The sequence below is a fragment of the Salvia hispanica genome, chromosome 2 (genome assembly GCF_023119035.1).
Source record: "Salvia hispanica cultivar TCC Black 2014 chromosome 2, UniMelb_Shisp_WGS_1.0, whole genome shotgun sequence".
NCBI classification, from domain to species: Eukaryota; Viridiplantae; Streptophyta; class Magnoliopsida; order Lamiales; family Lamiaceae; genus Salvia; species Salvia hispanica.
Genome location: NC_062966.1, coordinates 10,849,463 through 10,865,238, shown reverse-complemented (window position 1 = coordinate 10,865,238; position 15,776 = coordinate 10,849,463). Strand labels below are relative to the sequence as shown.

Below are 15,776 nucleotides of genomic sequence, written 5' to 3'. Positions count from 1 at the left end.
CACGACAGATTGCTCAAACCTAAATCATCAAATCTGTTGATTTCCCATATATACTCTACGTGGAAAAAAAAACTGAACTTCCAACTTAAATAGCTACTTAAGTACTTATGCAGTGAAGAGGAGATGTAATCAATGAATGCAGAGCTTACACTAGGACGAAGTTTTGGATTTCTCCTCAACATGCTTTTCACCAGAGCTAGCTCGAGAGAATTTGTTTGGAGAAATAGGAGAACAGAGAGGAACTCAAAACGAACCAGAGTTTTGGCGTGCAGTGGAGCAACTATAGACTTGTTTATTTTGTTGATGAGAGCTTGCAATAGGTCATGTTATAATCAACCAAAAAATAGTAACATCCTTTCCATTCTTAGCTAAATGCTCTCTGCAACTTTGTCCTTTCTTTTTAATGACAATTGCTTGTTTCTTAAATTTTTGTGTTTTACAATCAAATCTCAACTTGTTTCTTTGTTACAGTCATCATGTTCAACTTGTTCATCAAAACATACATATAAAAAAAGAGGAATAATAATACTAGATACTAGTTCCACTGTCTATTAGAACTATCTATTGCAAATCTAAATAATTCAAGTAAGTAGCTATGAAAATTTGATAGAATATTCTCAACTCTCAAGCTTCTAGATTTTCATTATTTTCTCTAGAATATTCTATAATATTGTAGAATTAGTTGAAGATAAAATATCTCCAATTTCTTATCCATTCTCGGCCCTTTTACCATCTAGAAGACTAATTATTTTTGTACTCAATCCAATTGAAGAGATACGCACAAATACATATACTATAACTTTTGAGATAATTTATATCTCACTTGAACTCTCTAGAATTTTCCATTATTTCAAAACATCATTTGGACTAAAATATCTACTAATATTCATGTGAAATTCATGTCCTACTATTTAATTAGGAGTATATAATTTGTGTCTTGTGAAATTTCCAATATATCTCTCGTATTAATCCATGTATGAATATTACTAAAATATCATAATCTAAAATCAATATTATTTATTTATACCAAATTGTTTGTATAAAGTGTTTAATTCACAAACTTTCTTATCGTAACAGTGAATTCCATCGAAGCCCATTTTTGGGATGTTACAAAATTGGTGGAGTAACTGTGTTAATAAGTGTAAGAAAGGGCTCACTCAACAATGCCCTGCCTTGAGAAATCAAAATTATGTTCGGCCCAAACAAAATTGGGAAACGATGTTGTAGCTTCTTCTGGATTTTTTAAGAAAGAGCATGTCGATGCTACTAGAGCTTCATTTGTGAAGCAGGAAGAGAATGTTGATGCTACTGCAACGTCTGGAGTTGGATTTGTAAAGAAAGAAGAAGACGTCAATGCTACTGGAGGAAGAGAATGTTGATACTACTGCAGAGACTGGAGTTGGATTTGTAAAGAAAGAAGAAGATTGTCGATGCTTCTGTATTTTTCCTAGAGGGTGGTCCAAATCTTGTTTTGGTTGAAATCGACCCTTTCCACCAGTGGACCGACGATAACATCGGAACCAAAGCTGGCGTGGAACTGTTGTTCACCCAGGAATAAATTGAAGCACTTAGTGTGCCGATGTTTGCACACTTTATCGTACGATCCTTTTTCGACAACCGATGTTATCCTACTAAATTTTGTGTGGTCAATTTGAAATATGGATCTGACACCTGTCACATGTTCCAACTAGTTGGCCCTACATGGGAAGCTCTTGAGCATCCCAGATAGTCCTTCGTGGAACCCTCTCGTTTCGCAAGGAATGTGATGTTGTGGTTTGCTACTAGAATCTTGGTACAAGTCTTTTAGAACTTGAACAACACTCGAGTCTACATAAGTGATAGTTAAAATAAATGACCAATAACAATTGTCTTAATATGAGATGCAACTCACAATCAAGTCTACATGATGTTTGATGATTAACTGTAATGTACTCCTTCCGTCCCACAAAAGATGTCACACTTTCCTTTTTAGTTTGTCCCACAAAAGATGTCACATTTCCCTTTTTGGAAAAAGTTCTCTCTCACATGAACATAAAAATTATATTTTCTCTCTCCATTTAACACACAAAACAAAACCTCCTAAAATCCCGTGTCGTCCCACAAGTGTGATATCTTTTGTGGGACGGAGGGAGTATTAATTACAATGCTCACCTCTCCTTGTTTAAGAATCTTGTTCCTCACAAAAAATGAAATCATAGCTACAAATAGCAGGACAGAAAATGCACCACAAATTGAGTCTATTATAGCAGCACGACTGCGAGTGCCCCCTAACACATCACAGGCTAGATTAACTCAAAATGTATATACTAGCATTAATCAGTAACAAAAAAAAAATATATTCACCTCTGTTTCCAGTGGCTGAATCGATGATGGAATTGTTGTAAAAGAATATTAATCGCTCTCCCTTCCACCTTAGGTGAGCAAGAATCAACTCTTTTTAAATGTCAACAACATACAACACATCAATAAAAAACAACTCCTACATAACTCAATTGACTAAGAAATTTCTTCGGTCATGGCCCTCTTGTCCACAATTCCTGCAAGGGCGGGGAGCTCTTGGTTCATCTTCCTCGTGGAGATCCATTTGATTAGGTATCCTCCTTGTTCTACCTCGGCCGCGCCTTCGAGGAAGCAACTGCTCAGGGATGATACGCAATTTCCATCCAGGTTTAGCCCTATAATCTTCGTGTCTTGGTGCATGAATGAGCCACCAGAGTACTGTGCTTCCCATCTAGCTTTATGGTAGTTTTTATCAATGAGGTTAAACATAACGTTACCTCTGTCTCTAGCAACGGTGCAAGCATGTGAACAAGGAACTCTCCACATCTACCACTTCCCACAAGTGCACTTTGAATCTTTATATTCAAGCTCTTGTCTGTTGTTGCCCTTTGCCTTTCCCTAATCTATTCGTGGACGACTTAGAATTAGGTAATGTCCTAGTTCTCGGTCAAGTACTTAACTGTAATGTTTTTGCCCCTTCGCAGCATTCTCAGTAAGTTTGTCCCTCGCCCACAAGGTTAACCGTCCTTCGGTTTGTTGTATTTCTATTTTTCTATCTGCCCACCATTTCATTGTTCTCCAAAATATCAGATCAACCAAAGTTCTAATCGACAACTCTGTTACACCTTTTAACACATTGTTTAGCTCTATGACATGTTTGTTGAGGTCACCCCCATCTCAGTCCATCATCGTAACAAATAGATCAATTTTCTTTTTTGGCTTTATTGAGCATTCGTATCGCATCAAGGCTTTCCTCCTGTAGTGCACGCCGCATTCGGATATATTTACGTACTTGAGTTGTGACAACTAAAGCCCATACCATGCTTTTCACATCAGTGCCCTTACACTTCTTCAAGATATTTTTCCTCAAATGGATCAAACAAAATTTGTGGTGACATTTCGGCTGCTTTTTTCATTCATCAGAACGCATAACCTTAAAGATTCCTTTATGTCTATCGATATGATGCATACCTCCCTTTGGTATTGCACTACATGAATTCTTACATGATTCAAAAACCACTCCCAACTATTGTCCGGTTCTAGTTCCCCCATTTTCATTTTTGCACCGTAGTTTAGAGGGGGTTCTCAACCATCTCCTTAGAGTAGGTAGGATCTCAGTCCTCTTCCGGGGCTTAAATCAGAGTCTCCTTTTAATTCTTTGCCTTCGATTTGCTGCACACACTTGATTACGTCTAGATAGCTGGTAGTTAGCTGTTTAAGTGTTGGTTTCTCGCACATTTCCAGTTTCCGTTCTGTAATTCCGCTCCGAGAATGGGTGATGAAACAATTTATCACTTTCTTAGCTTAGTTCCTGTTTTCTTTTGATGTAATCGACTCTTTTCCGTTCTGTTTTAATTTAATCTAAGTTTCTGTTTTCGTTTCTTAGCTTCGTGCTTTGTTTTCTGTTTTAATGTTTAGATCTGTGTTCGCTTTTGTGTTTTATGTTGAGTCTTAGCTTAGATTTGATGTTTTCTGTTTGAGTCGTCTTTCTCTGTTTAGGTCTAGGTGTTTATTTTTCTTTTCTGCATGAAAGTGTCGTAGTTCTTGTTTTTATGTTGTCGTAGCTTAGATCGTAGAAGTAATTTTTAGTTTTATGTGTTTTCTGTTGTTTCGTCTTCTTTAGCTTTTCAGATCTGTTGCTGCTCTGTTTCTTTATGTTGATTTGTTGAAGAAGATGATTCTTCTGTTAAAGTTGTTTTGCTTTTTCGTACATTTTGCAGGGGATTGACAATCCCGTTTATTCTGTTTGTCCTTTTATAGAAATGTTTGTTGAGTTGATCAGTTAAGTTAGTTTAGTTGTCCAGTTTAGCTTTTATTTCAAACCCAATAGTTAACTTAACTCACCCCCAAAGTAAAGCGTGGCAGCAGCCAAGCCCCAAGCCGTGTCACACAAACAATGTCCAACGCCTCATCTCTGTGGGATCGATCCTTACTTCCCTATACTAGTTAGTTAGTATTAGTGGGTTAAGGGTTTTGTTCGATCGCTCTCCTGTTAGCTCTTCCCTTCTTCTCACTCGAGTCGGCGTCATTCAGCTTGATCAGCCTGAGCTTTTACCGGATCCACTCACCCGCATTTTAGGTAAACAAGCAGAAATAGGCTGGCCTGATCAGGTCGATTGCCCAACTTGAGCAGTTCGCAACAATACACACAAACTTTAAAGATGAAGAAGAGAGCTGTACTCGACATCTTTTAGCAATTGATGTCGAATACACAAAGCAATCATAGATTATGAAAAGTTAGCATGTCCTTTATCATTACGATGCGGATGGCCTTCACAAGTATATCGTCTCACTCACTTCTTAATTTCCCACATATCATCATGCGTCCTTTGTGTAACAGAAACTTCCCACGAACATTCATTCGTTTTTTCAGCGTCAAGACGCTCATAATACATTCCCATGTTTCTATCGTCCCTGCTGGATATTTGCATACGACATGACACCTTCTTAATTTGCTCTCAATCACCCTAAATTGTCGGTGTTGCATCAAACCCCACATAGTTATAGCAGTCTTCACATGCAGCTTGGTATCAAATTTTGTTCCCAAACTAATCCGATGCGGATGTTCCTCATCTCAGTATATAATGTTGTGTTCATTACCAACAACATCAGGTACCTCAGAAGGAGCACTCGGTAATCTGCGAAAATATTTCAACCTAATGTGAACGTATTATGGAAGTGGTTGCTCACCTTGCACGACGGGTTTACATACTATCTCCTCATCACTAGAAACATTACCTGAAGAATCATCACTCAAACTACTGTCTGCCTCAGATGATGCTGACGACAATGGTTCAACAAGGTCTCTTCGTACAACATTATCACCAACATTATCTTGAACATTCACTTGATAATTCATTCCAACATCAGCAATATCTGCAACATCTACTTGCTCATTCATACCACAATCAAAGCTCATATGTTCAACCTTCGCAGATGATCCAACACCATAATCAACAACTGGCGGGAGTTCTGAATTTCTCACAGGTGAATACTCAACAAATAATTTAATATGACGTGTAGAATTTTGAGTCTCGTTGAACATAAACATCACACTTTCATCAGTGTAAACCCAGTACATATATTACTCATACCGGAAGAAAAGACTAAACAATGCCTCCATGATACTTCAATGGTGTGTTGATTCATGTCTATTTTCATCGTAGCACATATCATTGCAACTAATTCAGAATATGGAACACATGAATTCAATACGATAGTCTTTCGCACAAGGTGGATCATAGCCAACACCCAATTGAGGAAGTTGAACTATTCTACCACCTCAATACAAGCTCACAAATACATGCATGATTTCTACATCAAAAATATACAAAATAACAACAATTAGAGACAATTTTTTTCTATAAACCCTAATTTAATAAATTTGAGACGATTTTAGTATAGATGCTAATATTATGCAATAAACTATAAACAAGAGAAGAATGTTGAAAGATTGAAGAAAACTTACCGAAATGATAAAAGATAGAAGAAAACTTGCCAAAAATTGGAAGAAATCGTGCTGCCCCTTTTTCTCTTCTCACATCACGCTGAAATGAGCTTATGCCTCTGTTCTGTCTCGTTTGTTTAAAATAGAGAGGCATGACGCTGATGCATTTAGAATAGAGACGCATGATGGTCATATGTCGGCAAAATAAAAATTAAAAAAAATATAAAAATGCATGAGTCTCATACGTCCTTGCCTAAAACGCAGAAAACTTATGGAACTCAAATAATCCCGTAGAACAAAAAAAGAATTACCCCACATAATTTATAATAGATCATTAAATTTCGTATGAAGAATCTTGAATTGCAATGTAATATATGATTGTACCATACCTTCTATATTGGACAGCGATAGTAACGTCAACCGGGATTAGCAGTCGTCCTAAATATCACAAGTTCAGTCTTGAGATCATGATTACAGTTCATAATTTCCGGACGAGGCCAATTTCAATTTAAATGTGACCCGTTAAATTGAGAACAAGAAGAAGACATTGCAACAAGGACCTGAAGTGAAATTTTAGAAATTTTTGCATTCAGAATGGGGACCAGACTTGAAATTTGGGACGGGTAACTTGAAAATTAAAACAAAAAATAAATGAAAAACTGATACGCTAAAAGATCCAAAAAATTACTCCCTTCGTCCCATTGAAGATGACCCACTTTCCTTTTTAGTTTGTTCCACTAAGATGACCTATTACTAAAAATAGAAACATCTCTATCCACTTTATTCCCTCTCTTACTTCACGCACAAAATCAAGTTGCATAAATTCACGTGCCACCCAAAGAAGGGGTCATCTTCCTTGGGACGGAGGGAGTACTATTTTTGTTAACAAAACCGACGGCCGCGGACAAATAGATGCCTTACGAGCAGGAACAAATTTGGCCAAAATCGACGGCCGAGGACGAATTAATGCGTTACGAGTAGGAACAAACAAACCAAAATCAACAGCCGAGGACGAATACACACCTTACGAGTAGGAACAAAACAAACCATACTCGACTAACCTTACCGGTCACGGAAGAAGATTACCTAAACTGCGATGCCTAACTTAACGATAGGGATGGGTGGGTGGACGACGGTAGAAGCACACTGAAAAAATGAGAGAAAATGGGAACAAAAACTCTCTTAGAATGAGATAGATAGATAGATAGATAGATAGATAGATAGATAGATAGATAGAGAGAGAGAGAGAGAGAGAGAGAGAGAAAATTGACCCTTGAAATTTGCAGCATGGGAAATATCAACCCTAATCTCCTGTATGATTTGACAAAAGTCTGCATATGTCTGCAGGTGTGCGCAGAGTAGGTGTGCAGGTTGGTGGTCATTTGACTAAATTGCATTTCAAGCCATTTGGGCATTTTCGTCCCAAAAGTGGCTAAAAAACATGATTCGTGATTATATTTAATGTTAGGGTCCTCTAGTGCAATTTCTTTTTTTTAGGGGTTTGTAGTGTTACAACTCAAAACGTTAGGGACTTTTGAGGCAGTTCACTCTTTAAAAGTTGATGATTGCTTTACTTTTTTAATTAGTTTTGCTTGGATCGTGGTAGTAGTACTACTACCACCTACTCCATCCGTCCCACTTAAAATAAACTCACTTTCCTTTTAAGTTTTGTCTAATCAAGATGATTCATTATTAAAATTGGAAATAACTTTATCTCTATTATATTCCATCTCTCTTATTTTACTATCTCCACTTGATATACAAACTAAAATTGCATAAATCTCGTGTCACCCAAGGAATGAGTCATCTTCTTGGAACGAAGGGAGTACTAATTTCTTCGTAAACTGCCAGACATATGATATATTATACTTTGATAATTTTGCATCATAAAATCGATATTTAGCCGTAATTGACGTAATACTGTATTTTATATTAGTACTACTACTTAGCAAATTTGGCTTAAATCTTTATTAGAAATGGGCCACTCACCCCTTAAAAGGCCTCATAAGGGGGAGGGTTATCCACACTTATATAGATTAGATTGGATCATCACCAAGTCGATGTGGGACAGAATTTAGAGAATTTAACACGCCCCCTCACGTGTGGGCCGGAAAGGACATCGGTCTTCCATCACGTGGGTAGGCAATGCTAGAGATAAGAGAACCATCATCGATGTGGGCCGGAAAGGACATCGGTCTTCCACTCGTGAGGTAGATAAGAGATAAAGAGAAAACCATCATCGACTTGGGCCCGCTCTGATACCATATTAGAAATGGGCCACTCACCCCTTAAAAGGCCTCATGAGGGGAGGGTTATCCACACTTATATAGAAGAGATAGGATCATCACCAAGCCGATGTCGGACAAGATATTAGAATTTTAACACGCCCCCTCACGTGTGGGCCGGAATGACACATCGGACTTCCATCACGTGGGTAGGCAAGAGAAGAGATAAAGAGAATAAATCCATCATCGGCTTGGGCCCGCTCTGATACCATATTAGAAATGAGCCACTCACCCCTTAAAAGGCCTCATAAGGGGGAGGGTTATCCACACTTATATAGAAGAGATAGGATCATCACCAAGCCGATGTAAGACAAGATATTTTATATAGAAGAGATAGGATCATCACCAAGCGGATGTAGGACAAGATATTTTATATAAAAGAGATAGGATCATCACGAAGCTGATGTGGGACAAGATATTAGAATTTTAACAATCTTTATATTAATGTACATGAAAAACATATATTTTACAGGAATACATATTTCCTTTCCTTCATTGTTAAATTAAATTCAATGTTTATTTAGAGTTACACTAGGGACATGATTTTATTTTGGTGGGAACTCCAATTTCTAATTCAACTATTCAAAATTTAATTTCCATCGACTTTAGCATAGTAAATAGTTGGAAAATACTAGTAACCTTAATGAAAAGGTCTATGCCTTAGTTTCCTGTCAAAACAGTTGGCTGTTTAGTGTCGAAGCAAAAAAAATGAAGGAAAAACAATTAAGAAATTACTTTAAACAACAAAAGATTAAACAAAAATGTCAGGATGGCCGAGTGGTCTAAGGCGCCAGACTCAAGTTCTGGTCTTCGTGAGAGGGCGTGGGTTCAAATCCCACTTCTGACATTTTTTTTAGTTATTCAAGGCTTTACTTATCTTGAAGGTGTTTCTTAAACTTCCATTCTTGTCCTGCTTCTTTTATATGTTTATCTCTATTTATATTGTTTTCAGTTTGACTTTCACTTATCTTCCCTTAGGTACTTGAACTTTATTTGAAATATGGATCAAGAAATTGGCAATAATAACTGCCTAGAAGTCTATAATTACATGATGTCTGGCAATTGGCATAGTTTCAACTTGGGAACCTTTTCAGCCTTGCCCTTTTCACATCTTGTTGCTGTGGTGAAATCGACTAGGACTGGGAGAGTAAGGCCAAATTGAAATACATGTGGTTGGTTAAGACAAGAGTCGAAAACACTTAGTGAGGACAAGTAGGATGTCTTAAGGCGTTGGTCCCCCACAATCTCGGCTAACTTGAGATGTATTTGAAGCTTGAAGTTTTAGACGTTAGCGAATCATGATTGTGCTATTTCGCCAATAAAGGGAGTGGATATGCAAACAGACAGCAAAAATGGCAAATAGGAACAAGAATATGTTGCTGCTTTATGGCCTATCTTAAGCAGCATGTTGCTCTGATGGAGCCTCCATGTCCCCCGGCTGTTCCCCAACGAAAGAGTTAGGTTTCAGTTGCTTGTAGCATTGGAGATCCTTCAGTTCATGGTGTATGTAATGTTCAAACTTGGCAGGAATTAGGCATCACTCATGTAAATGATCACATCAGATTAGTGCAAAAAATTGATTCTTAATAAGTCCTTTTTATCATGCTCATGATGTAATAGTGGTGTTTTGAATGATGTGGATATGTTACATAAGTTGGCAATGAATCTTCTGCTATTTTCATCTATTTGCTCATGTTGGGTAAATGTTTGGTTTTTTGTAATGGTTGTGGACCAAGCATCAATTTTGCTTTGAAACACATTCACAAAAATTAGAATAAAGAATACACAACAAAGAAACAAAAAGAGAGAAATGGTAACATGTGAGGCCCCCGTGAACCTCATCCTAGCATCATGCTAACTAACAAGATGCCAGAGGTATATCTCTTCTTCTGCAACAATGAACCGTTTGATTTCTTTCTCCGAACTGATGAACGTATGAAGGCAAAAATAAATCATAATATTATCATGAAAAAAGAGTGTCTATTGATCTATTTTTCTCCAGGACAAATAACAGATAGTATGTACAGTGTGGAGAAATTTTCATTTTACAACACAAGGATTGACAGATTGCACAATGCCTTGAGTGGAATTCCAAAATTATTGTCACACTCTTTTCCTTTTAAATACTAAAGGATAAAAAAGAAACTACGAGAAAATTACATAACAAGGCTTCATTTCTTGAGTTTGGTTTCTGTTCAGCTTGATCATGTTGTTCTTCTCTGTGCAGATGAAAATTCCTTTATTTTTCTGAATTTTTTTGAAAAAAATGAAATCATTAGTCTATAATCAAAATAAATTTCGAAAAAAGAACAAGCAAGAAAACTAAAATATCAGATGGATTTAATAGCTCAACTACCTATTGATCTTTTACAGTAGAGAATTGCTTCATGGATTGAGCTTTCATCACCACACCAAGCACTACTAGCACGAGACGGGCTCAATCTAGGCGAGGCTTGAGGGGAAGCGGCCCAACTCCTCGTCTTCTTGAGGGAAGAAGCTGAGCTAGGCCTTGGTGATGCCTGCAGAGAATTAGTCCAGCTCCGAACCTCACAGACCTTTCTCTCAAGATCATCAACTCTACTGTTGTTCATCGAGCTTTTGTACAACGGCCTAATCAATCCAAAACACTTGTGCAAGATCCACTTTGATGACCTTCTCCATTTCTCAACCAGACAAGACTGCTTCTTGCACCCATGATCAAATGGACTTCTTGTTATGTACGAGGAAAGAGGCGATGCAGGGGCGTAATCTGGAGTCTTTTTCAAGGTATAGACCGGCGTGAGCTTCCCGTCTGCAAATATTTCATCAGCATGAACAAGGGCAGCATGGAATGCTGTCAAAGAAACATCAAAGTTGAAGTTTTGATCCCTTTCACATGATTTTTGGGGTGAGATCATCTCAGCTAGGACATCAAGAGAGTGTTGATTTCTGTCCACTAACCAGCTGTAAGAAAAACTCTCTGTGGCTAATGGTTTGGAGTTTTCCATGAGGAATGGGGATTTTTTTTCCAAGTGCAAGTGCAGTTTTGGGAAGAGAAGTGGAGGAAGTAGTAGTGGTTTTTTAAACTATAAATTCTAGATGGAAAAGTGTGGGAATTCTTTATATTGCAACTATGGTTTATTCATCAATTGCTCATGGCTTGTCAGTTGTCACATATCAGTCTAACACTAGTTTGGTAATATGCAATTTTGATTAACTAACATGCTTCAAGAATATATGAAAGTGAATGCATGAACATATTTCTTTATATCTATATAATGTGTTGTTACTTTTGAGATTAATTATCTGGCAGTCTAGTTTCTTGTTTCCCCCTTTTTTGGTGCACGCAATACTTAATCCTTCACAAAGATTACGAAAACACTCATACTTTGCAGACCACAAAAAAAAAGGTAAATTGGACATAGCTAAACAAGCCATGTGCAACAAATTCGATCAAACAAAATGATTGTATTCCATCTTATAATCATCCAATCATAAACTCGTTTACTTGATCATGATCAATAAAGAATTTTTTTTATCTTTTTTGAATATATGGACATGAATTTGTTCTAAGAACATAAAAGCTAATGACATGATACAAAAGAGGCAACCTTAGTGAGTGGACCATAGAGAGTATATATGCTGCTGGATGTAATTAAAATAAAGTCGTTCCAATCTAAAAATATTTATAATTCTGTCGAATGCATTTGGAATATAGATAGTGAAATTCAGACTTGTAATCATTACTATAACAACTACTAATAAACATTAACGGATCCTCAACGAAATAATTAAATAATATTTGCCACTAGCTAGTAAGTATATAATATTGAAAGGACAAATTCATTATTCATTTTAAAGAAGGTTTGTGGGCAGAAATGCAGCAAATTGGTAGCTGAATAGGGCATGGACCATGTATGTAGAAGCTGACAATTACATGCTTCCAAAATTCATCACAAAATTACTTTAATTTGTTACACCTCATGAGTGATATAAAAATACGTGATACAACATCTACTGGCCGACAAATATTTTCTAGAAACACACATACCATTTAAAGAATGAGATATGCTTAAAAATGAGCTTTTTTCACAGACCCAAACAACTATGATAATTTTTCAGCTATGCCCGATAGACTTTTATTAAACGTTTGCTGTTTGCTATTGCTTATGTTGTTCTAAAACAAAATAGAATTTAGCATCCACTAAAATTAGTTGGAATCGTCACACATGCACTTCCAATAATGGTGAATGTTCTGTTGTTTTCACCTTAAAATTGGATTCACAAATTTAACCAAAAAAATGTAAATAAAAAGAGCAAAAGTAGCAGACAAGGGTCCCAATCTGTGGGGGCGAAATGCATAGGAAAGCAAAAAAAAAGGATCAAGTAAACAAGAGAAAGAATTAAAATTTTGAACAAAGTTGAGGTCCCAAATTTTGATTTCCGCCAACATAAACTAAAGCTTGCCTGCTCATTTCCCTAATTATTTTCCAGACATTTGTGCCTTTTAATGATGTTAACTTTAAGAAATTTCATATTTTGATGCATATAAATTTGCATTCGGAATTTGTAAGCAATGTTCGAGCAGATTCGATTTACCAAAACGAAGAAACTGTGGCACTTTTTTTTTGACCAATTTGTTAGTTTCTGCAACTTTGGAATTGGAAGTAAATAAAAGCGGTAAATTATTATGAACTTTCAATTAAATAAAAGTCTACTTGCACATATTTTGGAACAAGAAAATCGGGGCTCGATTAAGACATTCAACACAAAATCGAAACTTGAATTTATTGACAAAAATGACTTAGACGAATATCGTGTAATGAGAAATTAATACTATTATTATAGTACTCCTACCATTTTACATATATGCAATTAGTTTTGAGTATTGGAGTAGTATATTTAGATGAACTTTATCATGATAACACAAAACTAAAATCTCAGTACCATTTTTAGTATGAAAAAATTGATGGGATTCCTATCTTTATTTCATTTTCTTTGCGTATACTATTTTTTTTAGCTATCGTCATTCCAGTTTACATGTGCTTCATTGCATCTAAGGCTATTCATAATGGGGCGGACTAAGCCCCATCCTATGCACCGCTACATCAGCATCTTATCCTCTGTCCCTTCCACCTGCAATGGGACGGACTATAGCCCGCCTTAAGCCACTCCCTAAGCATTTTATTTATTTTTTGAATATTGAAACACTACAAAAATTGGAGAAAACAACTTCATTCCGCCCTAAGATGGGAATGATCATTCAAATTCATTCTTCTTCCTTATAGTAATTTTAAATTTTAACAAAATTACATTACATATTATATTGCGGAATGATCATTCAAATTCATTTAACAAAATTACATTACATATTATATTACTAGTATATTAGTAATGTTGTTTTATAAGTATATAACAATTCCATACATAAATTATACTAATATTTTATTTATAATAATATATTTTAAACATTACAAAAATGTCTAAACATACAAAAACGATTTTATACAAGCTGTGCATATTGGGCCAAAAGAAATTCCCTATTTGTACCTTGGTGGGAGTTCAAAGTGGCACAATCTCACATTGCATAATTGTTCATCCATGTATAATAAACTATTAAACTTAATGAATATATATGAATTATGAAAAACGACAAGTCGACAAGCAATAAGTGTGAAATGATAACTTTTATAATAAGAAAATAAATACCATGTCAAACAAAATGATGTAGGTTGACGTAAGATTACTACTTAGAGCATCTCTAATGGAGGATGTCCCGGCGGACATTGGACCGCCGTGCGGGAGTCCGCGCGGGACATCCGCCATTAGGAGCAGGGGTTGCGGACATAGACTTCCGCTGCGGACACCTATCATCTGCGGCTTTCCGCCGACGTCAGCCATTGCGTAGCTGACGCGGACGTCCCGATTTTTTTATTTTTTATTTTTTTTTATTTCACTTTCTCCGTCCGTATTCGTGTCGAAATTTTAATTTCGTAAATTGCATATTTGTGAATTTATGATTTTTTATTGTGGAAGTCCGCACGGGATGTCCTTAGGGATGTCCGTCGTTATGCAGTGAGAGGTCCTTATGACATGACTTGAGGTGTTTTTGGAAAGTCTGTCGGGAAGTCCAATGGGACCGTCCCATTGGAGATGCTTTTAATTGATTCGATCTACAAAAATACGAAGGTTCCATAGTCGACCTAACCAACATAGATGCTTTAAATTATTGACTCGACTCTAACCAAATTAGTAGACTTAGAGTTTAAGTTTCGTAGAAGAATTCAAACGTTATAAATATCTCCGCCATAATACGATTACGACCCTATTACTGTTTACCGTTTTAGAATAAATGCTTTGAGACTTTAATAAAGTTAGCATGATAAACCAAAGTGCACAACTATTGCACATTATAATATAACCATTGTTTAAAAATAATTTAATTATTATGCTTTATTATGCATTAAAACAAATATGCACCGAGTGACGGGAATTCATGTTGTAGTGAAAACAATGCAGCACATATCAATTTATGTACTTTCAATATTTGTCATTTGAGCGTTTTATAAATAAAACCTAAGTTAAATTACTTACAACTTTTCATATATATGATTAAATTATGTGGCCATGTGGGTCTTAAAAATGATATGATATGATATGTTACATTTCAAAAGCATTAAAAAGTGAAGTGTGAGTTTATAATTTATTCAAAATCGTGACTTTTGTACTAAAAAAATGCGAACAAACATATCTTACAAGAAATAGCCGATAAGCCGAATATAATCACTTACTCCATAAATGAGCAATTTTCACTCACTAATTAGTAATTCCACTTGGGTAGCACAATTCACATTTAAAACATCTTTTATACTAATAAATTGAATATCGAGGTCTAATATAAAAACAAAATAACAGCTGCTGCAAACAAAAAATTGAAGCATGTTGTCCTTAATTTAAATTCAAACGATCATGGTCAACATAATACACCTAACTGAGAAAATGACCACTTCTCAAACATTAATGCAGCACAGTACCGAAATATTGGAATACTATGTATTTTCGAGTATTAAACGTTACGAAGTTTACTTTCATTTCTACTTTTTTATAATATACAGTTTTTAATGAATGTTAGCATGAGATTAAACAGAGAAGGTGATTACTGGGAGTACTTAGTAGTTAAGTTATACACATAATATCTGTATTAATCTTGTCTTAACTACTAAGTTTAATTTCAACTTTGAATGGACCATAATATTGGCGTGATGTTAGGTTAAAGGTTTGATCTTACCATAAAATTTAGTGAAACACATAGTATTATTCCTAGCGATCGTAGCTAACGAGGCAAAATTATTCACTAAAACACACATTGAATTACAAGAAAAGATGTAACCTAACTTGTCTTCAATTAGATACTAAAAGGATCTTTGCTCTAGACTCTTGAGGACGATATTCTGTTGAAAAATCACACGAAACAAAAATAAGGAAACTTCAAAAATACTAATTTCTTCTGGATTTTGGACTCAGCTATTTGGAAGCTGCCCACGTTACTTACACTTGCCTCTTAT

At 35.9% G+C, this 15,776-nt stretch overlaps 1 protein-coding gene and 1 non-coding gene across 2 annotated transcripts; one reads left to right on the top strand and one right to left on the bottom strand.

Annotated features, from left to right (window-relative positions):
• The first annotated feature begins 8,995 nt into the window (after window positions 1-8,995).
• Window positions 8,996-9,079, top strand: TRNAL-CAA. The gene has a single exon. It is a non-coding gene; the product is annotated as a tRNA-Leu (tRNA).
• A 1,113-nt stretch (window positions 9,080-10,192) lies between these two features.
• LOC125207994 (probable membrane-associated kinase regulator 6) lies at window positions 10,193-11,313 on the bottom strand. The gene is made up of 2 exons (XM_048107522.1): window positions 10,589-11,313; window positions 10,193-10,479 (listed from the first exon to the last, which is right to left on the bottom strand). Exons 1-2 carry the CDS (start codon window positions 11,217-11,219, stop codon window positions 10,472-10,474), a joined length of 639 nt encoding a protein of 212 aa, XP_047963479.1. The 5' UTR covers window positions 11,220-11,313; the 3' UTR covers window positions 10,193-10,471.
• Between the last annotated feature and the right edge of the window lie 4,463 nt (window positions 11,314-15,776).

Bases quoted from the DNA above. Each gene is read 5' to 3' on its own strand.
- LOC125207994 (XM_048107522.1), bottom strand. From the start codon at position 11,219: ATGGAAAACTCCAAACCATTAGCCACAGAGAGTTTTTCTTACAGCTGG.